The sequence below is a fragment of the Melanostigma gelatinosum genome (genome assembly GCF_949748355.1).
Source record: "Melanostigma gelatinosum genome assembly, chromosome: 4".
NCBI classification, from domain to species: Eukaryota; Metazoa; Chordata; class Actinopteri; order Perciformes; family Zoarcidae; genus Melanostigma; species Melanostigma gelatinosum.
The window spans coordinates 7406601-7420472 of NC_136637.1; the positions used below are offsets into that span (position 1 = coordinate 7406601).

The 13872-nt window shown below is 40.4% G+C and overlaps 1 protein-coding gene across 1 annotated transcript; it reads left to right on the forward strand.

Annotated features, from left to right (window-relative positions):
• The first annotated feature begins 1146 nt into the window (after nucleotides 1-1146).
• LOC306776809 (uncharacterized protein) lies at nucleotides 1147-3106 on the forward strand. The gene is made up of 2 exons (XM_079267658.1): nucleotides 1147-1453; nucleotides 1552-3106. Exons 1-2 carry the CDS (start codon nucleotides 1273-1275, stop codon nucleotides 1767-1769), a joined length of 399 nt encoding a protein of 132 aa, XP_079123784.1. The 5' UTR covers nucleotides 1147-1272; the 3' UTR covers nucleotides 1770-3106.
• Nucleotides 3107-13872: the final 10766 nt, after the last annotated feature.

Genomic DNA, 13872 nt, shown 5'->3' on the forward strand with positions numbered 1-13872 from the left:
TTGATTTTGAGCACAGGTAAAACTGTTTTGAGGCGAAAGTTTCATTTTGCAAGAGAGAGAGAGAGAGCGAGAGAGAGAGAGAGAGCGAGAGAGAGAGAGAGAGAGAGAGCGAGAGAGAGAGAGAGAGAGAGCGAGAGAGAGAGAGAGAGAGAGAGAGAGAGAGAGAGAGAGAGAGCTGTGGTCGTGCAAGCTTGAGGGTGAATGAAGAGAGGGACCAATGTTTGCGAGAACAAAGCAGTTACATTCTAAAGCACCAATAAACACATCCACACCTCCCCACAAACCTGCGAGAAGGTGCCGGATTACACTGAAGGCACTCTTCATCCTGCTGTGGCCCGTCTGCCTTCTGTACAGAAACGTCCCGAACAAAAGAAGAAGCACAAAGCAAATACAGGCAGAGGGATACCGACACCTCCACACACACTTTCAGTGGGTGGTGATGATTGAGAGGGATTATATTTGTGTGAACAAATACATACACAATTGTTGCATGCTAGCCTTTGGACACAGTCACATTTGCATGGAAAAAGCATGACTAAAGTGAAGATCATTCACAGCCTGCCTGACTCCTTTCACATATACTGTGTAACACAATGCATAGTTGTTAACACACTGCTCTAAAGCTGCCGTGAATATGTTTATTGGAACATGATCAAAAATAGAGAAAGCGTGGCTATTTTGTGTGTTTTTGTTTTCTTTGAAAGATGAAGTTTACTTTGTATTTGATATCTTTTATTTTCATTGCACAGATCCGTCCTGCCTGGAATGTTTCTGTTTTAGATGCTAAAGTTATCACCAGTATACTGTTGAGAACAGCCCACAGGCGGCATACTGTCCAGCTCATGTTTTCAAGTTGTTTTGAACCTCATTCCTCCGTGTCGCATTAGTAAGGGGAGCTTTGTTAGCTTTGAGTCAGTCTAAAAATGATCCGTTTTGCTTGGAGCCAGTCTTATGACTTGTCAATTGTAATGGTGTGTACTGAGAACCGGCTGTTTCCAGATGACTTCCAGACATGTGCCGAGGTTACAAAAAGCTATAAAAAAAGCGAAATATCACCCGCTGTGCAGTTCATTTGCAAACAAAACCGGCGTTTCATGAGTTGCAGCAGCAGGAAGAGAAGTCAATGCTTCAGAGTGGAACATGATTGGATGTTGAAATCGTGTTCAGAGGCGTCATCCGTGTGTCTTATGCTCACTGAGGTTGCCGGATGTTGTATCACTCAGTCGTATTGTTAAGTTGCAGATCGTCCCGTTTTCATTTCTAAAACTCGACATGAATAAGTTTCACAGCGAGCTCACTCAGAGGGAGCGGGAGTTACGAAAAATCCGTCGCGACAGCGACACCAAGGCAGCCGAACTTGTCAAGATGGAGAAGATGCTGCAGCAGACCAAGAACCTTTTGGAGAAGAAGACGGAGTCTGGTTCAGAGAGCATGACCTACCAGGAGAACATGGGTTTGTATCACAAAGGAAACACTAACTTCATATTGTCCTTCATACTCTTACTGGTGGTTGTGGTGAGTGACTGTTTGTTTTCCGGTCGCTTGTTGCAGTGGAGGACCTGGAGGAAAGAGTTCGCTCCAGCAGACGACACAGGAGGAACTCCCTCCATCACACACAGATGCTGGAGAGCCAGATGAAGACAGTGAAGGGCGAGCTGGTGGGCACGCTGGACCATCTCCAGGAGCTGAGGAACATCTTGCGCCGTTCGCAGCAGAAAGCAGAAGAGCGCAGTGCTGCCATGGAGAAGCTGGCGGCGGGCCTCAGGTGAAGCACCGGCTTTTGATTTCCGGACGAAGCTTTGGCCTTTTTCAAGCTTCAATACATCGACTGAACGTCTGACCTGACGCCCCGACACCCTGCCGCGACGAAGCTGCGCAGAGATTACATCAAACACCCATACGCTACTGGAATAGAAGGAAGAGACTTGAGCTGCTGCGCTGGTCTTCAATCATCACTGCAGTGAGGCCATTGTTTGGCATCCAAAGACAAAATTGAGACTTTGTTAGTGCTATTTCACAACCTGCCTCGAAGAAACAGTTAAAGTTGCTTTCTCATCCTTTTATTCCCCCTGTTTTCATCCTGTTAATATTAATCCTATATTTTGAAGGCTGTTTCCCCAGAACCTGCTTCTCTGCGTCCTCTGGAAACAATCAGGGCGATGATTCTAAATCACTGCTGCGTACACTATCGGGGAAGGCAAAGAACAGTTTTGAAATACATGAAATTACTGTACACATTCTTTTTCTTCTTCAAGCTAGACATATGGAGATTGCACTCATATGAGATTGCTCATTTTAGAAGCAACACATATTCTGAACTGCTCTCATAAATATATATTTGTTTTTGGGGTTGCAGTATGCTCATCCATTTATGAAAAGAAAAGACCTCCATGATAGAGATACCAATCTCCATCTGAAGCCCCGGAGATCACCTCCATGTTATTGCTTCATGGACCCAATTTTAATGACTGCCTCTCTGCCAATAATAACATGTAAGTTGTTATTTGTAATGTAACCATCTGAGTAATTGTGATGTCACTAAATTCTTAGAAGCTGTTTCTTGTACAATAACAGCCATGTTTGTATGCACATCTACAATATATCTAAATAACAGAAAATATTTGCCATAAACAGTGCAGAGAGTACAATTTGTCTTTTAAATGAACTGCTTGATAATTTCTTGTCAGAAGTGCACAAATAAACAATCCTGAGACATGAACATTAAATGGTGATGGAAAACACGATAGTATGCATTAACGAGGGAAAGTGTGTTTCAGTGTTTCAACTGCATCAATAGCCTGCTGTATGTTTCCTGCGGTGAGTCAGCTGAAAGCTGTGTTTGTTCCTTCCCTGTGGCTGAGATGTGATCACACATCTTATTTAGCTCAGCTTGTTTCTCACAGCCTCACACCATGTGACACTTTTGTTCACTGACCCTGACATAGATCTTTAGCTGTAATTATAACACCATTACAGGGTGAAGACTGCTCATTACTTACAGTGAGGGGTGTAAAAATAGACACCCTTACTTACAAGTCTCTTACAAGTGATTCATTTTGCCCACTCAGAAGGACACTGTGTTTATAGGAGTTTTGATATATATAATCTCACGAAAATACAAATCCATCTCTGTCATTTTTTTTGTGTGTGTGCTTACATAAACTATAAATAAACAAAAAAAAAAGATGTAGATGTGTATGTAGATGTCCAATGTCATGTCTCTATTTGATCTTGTGACGAGACAATACGATGGTGTGTGTGTGCTTCAAAACTAGAAGTTAAGTAGCGAGCACTGGGTCCCGTCGTAAAACAAAGTTTTGTAGTAACTTACACTCTTTGGTTACACTGCCCCTCTGGACTTGACACATAAACAATCGTCTCTCAAATCTGAATTTGTTGTGCAACTCGCTACTCCAGGCTGCAACAATTTGCATTTGTGAATCGAGCGACGTCAGGGGAGTCTGTAAGTAGGCGATCTAAGTAGGCGGAGCTTAGGGTTCTGAGAGGCTTTTTTGTAGAACTAGCGGAATTGGACTTGTGTGTTGAATTTCAAGTCAATCGGACATACTGGCCGAGGGGCGTCGCCAGTCCGACTTGTAGGGGGCGCTAGAGAGGCATTTATTTTCACAGAAAGATGTATCCTTTTTCAGATGGCTATTTTCACCAGGCCTGACAAGTGTCCAAACTTTGAGTTTTCATGCATGGCAAGTACCCCCAAAATACTCCCAAAGTGGAAAAATAAAAATCGGAATAATTATAATACCCCTTACAATTTGAATAGGGCCTTCGCTGGCCTGACGTCGGTTGCTCGGGCCCTAATAAAATAATAATGAAATCGAAATATGAGTTAACGTAAACACACCGCTACACAATAACAATATATTACTGACAGAATAATAAAATCACGATGTCTGGAGGGAAAGTTCCCGCTGTAAAATACAATGTTTTCTTTCTGCTAATTATACTTGTACTGTACTATAGTTCAAAGGGAAATACTTTACATTTAACTCCACTACACGTATTTGACAGCTACAGTTCCTACTTATTTTACAGATAAACATTTTATACAACAACAATAATAACACGTTACTTTCATGAAATATGATGCATTTTTAAAGATTGACCTAAAGTTACCCACCAATATATCAAGTGTATAACTGGTTTTACCTGCTCAGCATGCTACATTTAAATATAGCTTACATGTTGATGAATCAGTATTAATAATCCAATAATATAAAATATGATATAAAACTTTGAAATGAGTTATTGTGCTGATAATACTTCTGAATCTTTCTTCAACAATTCTTTGAGGTGAACAATTTGACAATTAACAGACGAGAGGAAACATGTTTCAGTAAAGTTTAGAGAGATAATAAAATCCACTTCATGAGTGTTTTTACACTCAGCTAATAAGCTAGCTGTTAGAGGCCTTACCTTAAACACGTTAATGCACAATAGCAAACAAGTGCTCTCAAAGCCGCGGTGTTTTGATTCCCAGTGAGGCCCTGAATTCTCGCAATTTTGAAAACCAACTTCTTTTGAAGATGAACAGGACATGTTTCAGTTTCAAGTAATGACTGGGTTGTTACTTTCGCTGCTGCTTTAGTATTGATCATGTTTTGATATTTGAGTCATGTTGTGGATGATCAGATGGAGTTATGATGGTAGCAGTCGCCCAATTGCAGATTCATCTTGAGCAAAACCTTTGTCTATTGTGTTGAAATCAGGCCCATAGGAGTTCACAAGGCAGGTGTCCTTTCTCTAAACACTGACCTGATGCATCAAGTGGATATGTTTTGCTGAACATAATATTATGCATTGTCCTCTACATCCTCTAGTCTAATGAGCAGACTTATAAACGCACTGTTACAACTCCTTCAGTGTCATATTGCTTTTCTGAGAATCGATGATAAGTTCATAGTAGATACAAAAGTATACTTATGTACAATATATTATGTTGAACATTGTTGCTCCTGGATGGATCACAGCCAACCCAATTATGTTCAACACAGCTCCATGTCCTTGGTCATGATGCCACAGCACTTAAAATAATAAACTTCATAATTCTCACAATTCTGACCCTTTGCGTTTTTTTTAACAGCATTTACTTGTACTTTTACTTTCAATGAACAGGTTATGATGTTCATTTAATGTTCAGGTTATGATGTACATTTAATATCAGAAAATTACTTTTGATACTTAAGTACTTTTGTACTTAAGTACAATAAATATCAGATACTTTAAGACTTTTACTCAAGTAGTATTCTAATAGGTGACTTTTTACTTTTACTGGAGTAGTTTCCCAGTCAGGTATCTTTACTTTTACTCAAGTATGGCTTTTGAGTACTTTATACACCACTGTGCTAGGGCGGTCGCCCCGATCCCTGTTGCGATGCAGCACGGTCCGGTTGGGAGCCGGGGAGAAGAGAGAGAGACGACGGCCCGCCTCCACAGGTGTCTTCTTATGTCCCGCCTCATGAGTCCCCAGTCCAATCACCTCATCTACCGGATACACAGAAAACAGTCACAATACACAGCATATATGATCCTATATCATGACTCAGTCATAACAATAGTAAGCGTTAAGTAAACAAATCATTTCAAGTTTAATTACTGATTGAAAATTCTCCTGGAGTTTGACACGTCAAGCATGTAATAATTACCTTGCCTCAATTAAGTTCTCAACATATTGGACGGCGTTGAGATATAGTTCCACTCCGAATGGAGACTCTTGCAATGGCTCAATGTGGTCTTGCAGCTGCATCATTTCAGGATCTGAGAGAGGCCTGTCCAGTGGAGGAACATTGAGCCCAGGATGAGGCTCATTTGGGTATCCACTCTCCTCCCATTGAATCTCTGGTATACCCTGAACAAAACAGATAAGTGTACCGGTATATGAATTGTATTGAATTACCTTTAATATGCACACACACAAATTGAAAGAAGCACTGTGCCCTTACCACTGCTTATTACAAAATAGACAGAACATGGAATGCAATTACCCATGAATAAAATAAATGATGGGGGTAAAATATGATGGTAATCATGGAATATAATGGAAAAGATGAAGCTATACTAAGATTCTCTCCATGTTACTCGAGGTGCAAAAACATCATTCCAAAGTACTGTGCAGTTGTGTTGGACAACCCTATTATTGCTTGCACAAAGCCAAGGCTTTTAGAATACAAGAAGGGGAGTTGTTTTATGATTGTGATGAGACATTAAAAAAATGACTTCAGGAGCCGCATTCTTGCGCTGCATTTAGCAGGTCTGTTTGCCCCGGTGTGACTTGTGTACTGCTCTAGTTTGGAGAACGTGAGACAGCAGTCGGCAGTCCTCTGTGAGATATTGTGCTGTTATAGTCACATAGGAATCCACTGCGCTTGCCGTCCACTGACCCGGCACCTCTGCTGACCTCACCAGAAAACAACTCACCACCATAGTGGACTGAAAAAGCAATTGATTTGATTTTTCTAGTAAATTGTTTTTATAGTTTATGTAATAAAAGATAGATACTTGGCGTCCGTGTATCGATACAATATCGCCGCACAAAATATCGCGATACTATGCTGTATCGATTCCCCCCCCTCCCACCCCTAACTATACCAGTGGAGCACACAGTCAGATATCAAGAGCTGCAACTATAAGTCCATTAACCAGTCAATCAAAATGAAATCAATCGGCAACTATTTCGATAATTGATTAATTGTTCATGTAAATCTTCAAGAAAAAATGCCGAAGATGATTTAGTTCAAGGTTCTCAAATATGAGAATGCTTTCCCTTGTTTTACATATGAGCACATTATTATACATCATTAAAACTACTGATTTGTTTTCGTCAATACAAATACAATCTTTTATTTCTTCATCATTTGAATTGTTTTTATGAAGAAAAAAACACTATAAATTACTATAACAAAGTAAAAGTATAACATTTAGTATTTTGATGGTTTATTGACTTCAGAGCGTTGACATGATTTTTGGGATGGTGACAAAATAAATAATATCCTTGTAGACCAGCTGCTGTAAAACAACAAAGAGAACAGTAACTGTTAATATGGATCATTAATTATCAAAAATGAGTATTGGTGGCAAAACAATGTGATCATATATCTAAAAGTTATATTTCCTGCCTTGTTTCTTTCGTGCTGATCTGGACCGTGACTGATATGATCCGTTGCTCCACTAGTCCGACTGCTTGTATTTTTCCATCCATCATCTGTAACCTCTTATCCTATTCTGGACTGCGTGGGGGGCGGAGCCGAAGGCAGGGTTCACCCTGGACAGGGATCCAGACTCTGGCAGGACTGAGACAGACATTCACACTCACATTCACGCAACCTGACATGTCTTAACATTGTGGGGGAATCTCCATCGCCCAGATAGAACCCACTGACGCCGACACGGGGAGAACATGTAAACTCCACACAGGAGGGCCTTCCTGTTAGTTGACTGTGCTAGCCACAGCACCAGCGTGCCAACGAGATGGAATGCAGGGTATGCTCTACCCACAGAGGTGAAGCACCCTGGCCTACCCCTCTGTGGGTCGAGGTCTGTGGCATTCCATTCCATCTAAGGACTCTGGTGGACCCAACTCACTGGATCAGTGAATCTCAGACTTACTTATAAAGTCTGTTAACCGAACATGTCTTGACATTAAACTAAAACCTATTCAGTATATATACTGGAAAGGTTTTAGTTTTGTGTTTAAATCAGTTTTTTATCATATATTCAATAATTAATTCATAGATCTTTTTCATAATATTGTTTTTCTATTTTAATAATCAGTTAATTAAATCAGATATTAATAACTCATTTTCAATCAGTTATAGTTCTTGTAATGTAATTAATTTATCAATAACTTTATTTCATTTCATTCACACACACATACATATATATATATTTATCTATATTGCAATCCTAAAGCAGAGGAAATCAATCAAGACAGTTAAGATTAACAGCAGCAAAACAAATGTCAGCAAACGTGTTTATTAACTTGCAGTAACACATGTGCATATACTTTATATTTTTTAAATAAGTTGCCCCCCCCCCCCCACAGGCACATTTTCTCCAAAATTGTCCAAATCGCATTGAGAAAATGATGAAAAGAGAAACATTTATCAATAATATTCAGGCAGGAATGCAAACTTAGAAGATTGACGCATTTTACACAGCAGAATATATACATATTCACATAGAAATCATTTACATGGATGTCTTATGTCAATTTAAATAAATAAAATAAAAAGGTGACAGTCACAACTGTCATCTCTGTGACAGCAACATGAACACATCAGAAGGATCTACTGGTTGTGTTATTAGTGAAGGCTTTGTACATGAGAGCTCATGTAACTGTAACCTTAAGTACAGGATGGTCAAATGGAGATATTACAAATGGACTCATGTCTTAATTCAAAGCTACGGCTGGTGAGTGTTTGTCCATCGTTCTCCCCTCAGCTCCTGGCTCTCTGTAACAAAACAAGAACAGAATCAGCAAAACACTCAAATTCAGTGTATTCGTGAAGTTAATCTCAACGTTTGAAACGTTACCGGACTTAAAGTGATATTTCAGGTTCACAACCTGTCTACCTGTGCTCACGTTGGTCCGTTTATGTACATGATATAAAGTATAAATCATCTGTAAAATCATCACAAACTCAGTAAGGTATTATTCAACCTCTGAGGTTTGAAAGTGAAGTTATTAAAAGTTACTTTACAAAGGCTTACTACGGTCGGCTGCAGGCAGCCGAGCAAAAATGCGAAATGGGACAGCACTAGTCGCAGCCTCCGTCCATCCATAGAGCAATGCTGTTACCAGGGCTAAGAAAAACACAACCACCATGTTCATCTGTATCCGCCCACCTTTCCCCGGGCTCTGCAGGCTTTGAGGATTGCAGGCCTTGAGGAGTAGGGACCGAGAAGGCTTCTGCAAGACCCCCAGTTCTTAGCTTTGTGCCTCTCTGTCTGGGCCAAGAATAACACAGCCGGGAGGTGGGGAATGTGCACAGGAAACCAGTGCTTTGCAGCAACAGCCTGCTGGGCTGAGCTGCTGAGGACCTGGATAGAGCACAGCCACGTTTCAGCTGGGGCCAGTGGAGCTCCTGCAGGAAGCACATACACTGCTTTCCCACAGGACCCTTGATGGGGATTACGGTGTGCACAAAAGCACACATCCACATTTACCCATTAGCTGTCTGTCTAGACACACACGAGCTTACACAGGCACATTTCTATAGGTTACACACACCATGATGTTCCTGCATTTCATCAAATGCTGTTCATTCTCTTTATTTCTCTTTTACTGGCGCACACGCATAGACACACAGTCTCAAGCTCCCCTGATCTTTGTGTCCAATACCCCCCTGGTCTCTCTGCGCTTTGACAATCCCTGGCATCCACCACTTTATTCCAGCAGAGGGCGCCAGACATTACAGGATCTGCAGATATCTCCAGTATGCAGTTCATGGATGGCCTAAACCTAACTGTATATAAAGTATCCTTAAGCATCAGTATGAATAATGTAATTTAACTTATAACAGGGATTTTCTGAATACAAGTACTTTACTTTTAAAACTGTAAATTTAGCTCATAATACTTTACTTGTAATTCAATATTTTTACATTGTGTTATCAGTACTTTTAATTGAGTAAAGGATCTGAGTACTTCTTTCATCACAGCTATCCCCATGTGCTTTCATGTCAAAATGTACTTGAATTTTTGAAAACGAGTTGCTGCTGTGGAAGCAAGAAGATGTAACACACTACAACCAGCTGTGTGGGTATTCCTCACATTGCATGTTTTTGTGTGTCTGCGTACAGACGTGTGTGTGTGTGTTCATGTGCTTTGTGAAAGGTACATTTCCATCCTGAGGAGGTAAACATCATTCAACTTCAAGTGAGCAAGTTTGATTGTCAAGTATAAAGTCAGCTACAAAGCCTCTCTCACCCACCTGTTTACAGCCTTAATTCATTTCATTTTTTTAAACAACAACGACTACAATTGACAGGCTGCAGCTTTTCAAACGTGAATATTTTTGGGACTTCGACCAAAAAGTGAATTTGAAGACGTCAAATCTGGCTTTTAAAAACTAGCTTTAAGAAATTGTGATGGATATTTTTTGGACTGTTTATTGAAATTTAAAGCCCAAATGGTTGATCAATCAATTAATGATAGAAGTGATCATTAGTAGCAGCCCTGGTATCAATGGTGGATGCATTAGCACAACAGAAGGACAGAAAATGATTTTAAGATAAGTACACTTTGTTATCTCACGTGATGTTGACTGTAATGAGTTGTTCAACAGCCATGTACGACTCTGCTCATCAATAAGCTTAATAACTGCCTATTAGTCATAATTCAGAAGTATTACTCCAAGAGTGCTCATTGCAGTGAAGCCGCTCAGTGAAAATAGAGTGAGGTTCACTTAAAGTAAGAAGTAAGAATTTTAATTTGTGGGAAATCTCCCACTTCATCTCAGAGGCTCAGAGATATGACTTTATTTTCGATTAAATTGCAGAAAAAAAAGTTCTAGGAAAGATACATTAGATGATATTTGAATATTTTCAACAACTTACAAACCCTACCTCAACTTAAAACATGTCCGAATGAAAAGGTTGTGTAATTTTGGGCATATTATTCATGCATGACACAATCATTACCCTGCTGCTCCTCCACAGCCAGTAAGATGCATTTATTTGTTAGGATACATAAACAATATATTCATAAATGTATTCACTGTCTGCGTCAGAGTTACACTTGTCAGGCTGAGCTCAAGTTCAATTTATAATTCATCTGAATTGCAGCTTAATTCGATCAGTAAACCAGTAACATTGTCCAGATGTTCTTGTAGTGATGTAGCCTGATAGACAGGTGACACCATTGCAGCTTCTCTAACTAGCTGCTCTGTGTGTTTGTCTCCAGTATTACAATGTTCCTGTGGTGCAGGACCTGTTCCAGAACCTGCCTATTGCTGGAGTCCTGTAAGTCGCACGCACACACACACATACACACACATACACACACTTTTTTTCAGCTGTTGTTTGATTAAAATGTTATTTGTCGACCAAGATTCCTGCATGAATATTATGATAATCCGTCTTTCTTAATGAACACAGCACAGACGATGATGCGTTTCACATGTCTTGTATTATTCTGCTCGCGTTCGTGTTTCTTCCTAAAATGCTTCTGTTTTTTTTCTGTATTCCCACTGAAAGAGAAGGCGTGAAGGCCAGCACCACGATGGGCCGTATGTCAAGAAGCCGCCAAACTCCTTCATGCTGTTCGTAAAGGAGCAGAGGCCAAACTTTGAGACCCGAATGAACACCAGCGGGATGGCAGTTGTCAATACCTTCCTGGGACAGAAGGTAAGTGTGTTTGCTCTGAGAGACACTCGATGTTACACAACCTTCATGACAGTTTGGTAAAGATTAGCTGATGTGCTTATTCTTTATTGATCCGTGTCCAAGAAAAGTCGTTCCTCTAAATCCAAATCTTTACATCTGGACAGCAACTTTTGATGAGTTTCAGTTATTGTCTCATAGAGAACACGTCTAAATGCAAACTGTTCTGACACAAATGCATTGTGGGAGTTTGTGGAAGCCCGCTCTCATTAATGTTGTCCTCTTTCCACAGTGGAAGTCTCTGTCCAACGATGAGCAGGAGGAATACCAAAAACAGGCAGAGATAGGGAGCCGTCTACATGCTGAGCACCACCCTGACTGGTCACTCAGCAACAATTACGTATGTACAACTCATATTAACACCAGAATACGAGAGCTTATGAAACAAAGTCACAAACAGTCTTGTTTTTATCAGCTCATGTCAGATGGAAAGTCTAACGTGTTTGTTTTTGTGTAGGGAGTAAAGAGAAAGAGGGTCAGGAGCCAGGCCGCCAACATGGAGACCATCCAGTTGCAGTGTCCTTATACGGAAACTTTAGCCACTGTGGACATCAGCAGCTTCACTCACCCGCTCGCTGACTATGAGTCCTTCTGCTTGGACTCCACAACGACAGAGTCCACAGCGATGGAGTCCCCCGCTGCACCAGCGGAGGACTCCAGGAGCCTCAGCCTCTCTCTCATTGATATCCTTCCAGAGGAGGATCAAGCAGAGGCTGTGATGTCATTACTTTTGCAGGTATTTGGTCATAAACCAAGTTGTTTTGCATGAATGAATGGAGAGGTTTGTATTTACGAGTACATTGTTTGCATCTTACAATAAATGTTAATATGTTCTTTATCACTTTGTGTTTTGTCTATTTGCTTTTTCTGTTGAAAAACAATAATAATACGATTTTCAGAACAGAAAACTGACTGAAATGTATATTTTATGGGTATTTTTACGTGCATTTCTGACTTTGAAAGACTTTCTGATGAAGTGCGTTTTATTTGAGTAATGAGGTACTGTCATGTATTTTCAATGAAGAGGAGAAAACAAGAGAAACATCCTTGAATGTTAAACGTTGATGTGGATTTTAAACCGATCCTCTGGCTGAATATTTGAAAAACAACAGTCTGTGGTCCTTTTTCAAACAGACGCCTCTTAATACTATTATTATTTTACTAGATTCCCTCTCTGTGAAAGAAATCTGCCCAACACTGCAGCAGGTAGGCTATCACAAGAGGTTTATGTAAAAGGCATGCAGGAGGTGGACACCTGCAGGAATAACTCTCCATTCCTGCATGATGGCACATTTGCAGTAACAGTGACAGAATTCATTGAAATTCTTGGGAGTTTTTATTTTGTTTAAACAATGGGCCCTTGAATTCAGACAGTTAGACAAAAGTCGGCTTCTCTTTACTAGCCGACGACAATCCATTTGAATGTATTACCGGCAGGTTTTATTACAAGGTTATTTATATTCATTTTATTCATTCATTGTCATACAACAGGGTTAAACAACCAAATGTAGATTGCAGGCCCATTTTGATACATAAACAATCAAATATCGTCAAAACAAACAAACTAAATATGAACTGATCTGGCATACGCCACAGCCGATTGACCGTTGAACATGTTTCATTCATGTCTTCCAGTCAGTAATTGGTAACACTGCAGAGTTCGATTTTATTACTAATAAAGCAGCCGAAGCAAAAGAAAGAAGCGAAAACAATGCATGTATCTTTTTGTTTTCTAAGGTCTCCAGAGGTCATCTTGGGACTTCTCACGATCACAGCCGTTGACATGTGGTCTTTGGGCTGCATTGCTGCGGAGCTGTTCCTGTGTTACGTGATATCTGGGGGGTGACCCCTCACGATTTTTAATTCGATAATAAAAAAAATTGAAAAATTAATTAATTAATTTTTTTTTTTTTTTCATTATTAGAATAAGTATCAGTGTGGTTTGTGCATGTAAAGAATGCCATCAGTAATGTACCGAGCTGGATCAAACACAACTTACCTCAGGGGCTGAAGGGGATCTGCTGAGGCGTAACCCCTTTTTTTCCTTAGTGAAGTCTCTTTGCCACCATTATTCTAGCTCATTCTGAGCTGCCTTGAAAGCAAGGGAAGGAGGGGCTGCCCCTCCTCCCCTGATCGCTCCCTCTCCTCTGAACAAGGAGGGGGCGTTTTTGACCTGGGAGAAACACAATCTGATCCCCTATTTTACACCTTTAGTGTTTTAGGGCCTAATGCCTCTCAGGTATCCAGCCATGCAATAATATAACAGTAATATTATTACGATTTTAACCCGAGAGAGAAAATCTGTTCCCCTATGTTACACATTCTCGTGTTTTAGGGCCTAATCTCTCTCGAGTCCCTGCTTTTTTCTTTCTTTGCAGTCAAGACACCTTCCAAAATAGCTGTCACCTGTGACATTGTCATGAGTTCACAAGAGCCCGCCCACGTCAACCAGAGGCAGCGACCAGAGCAGCCA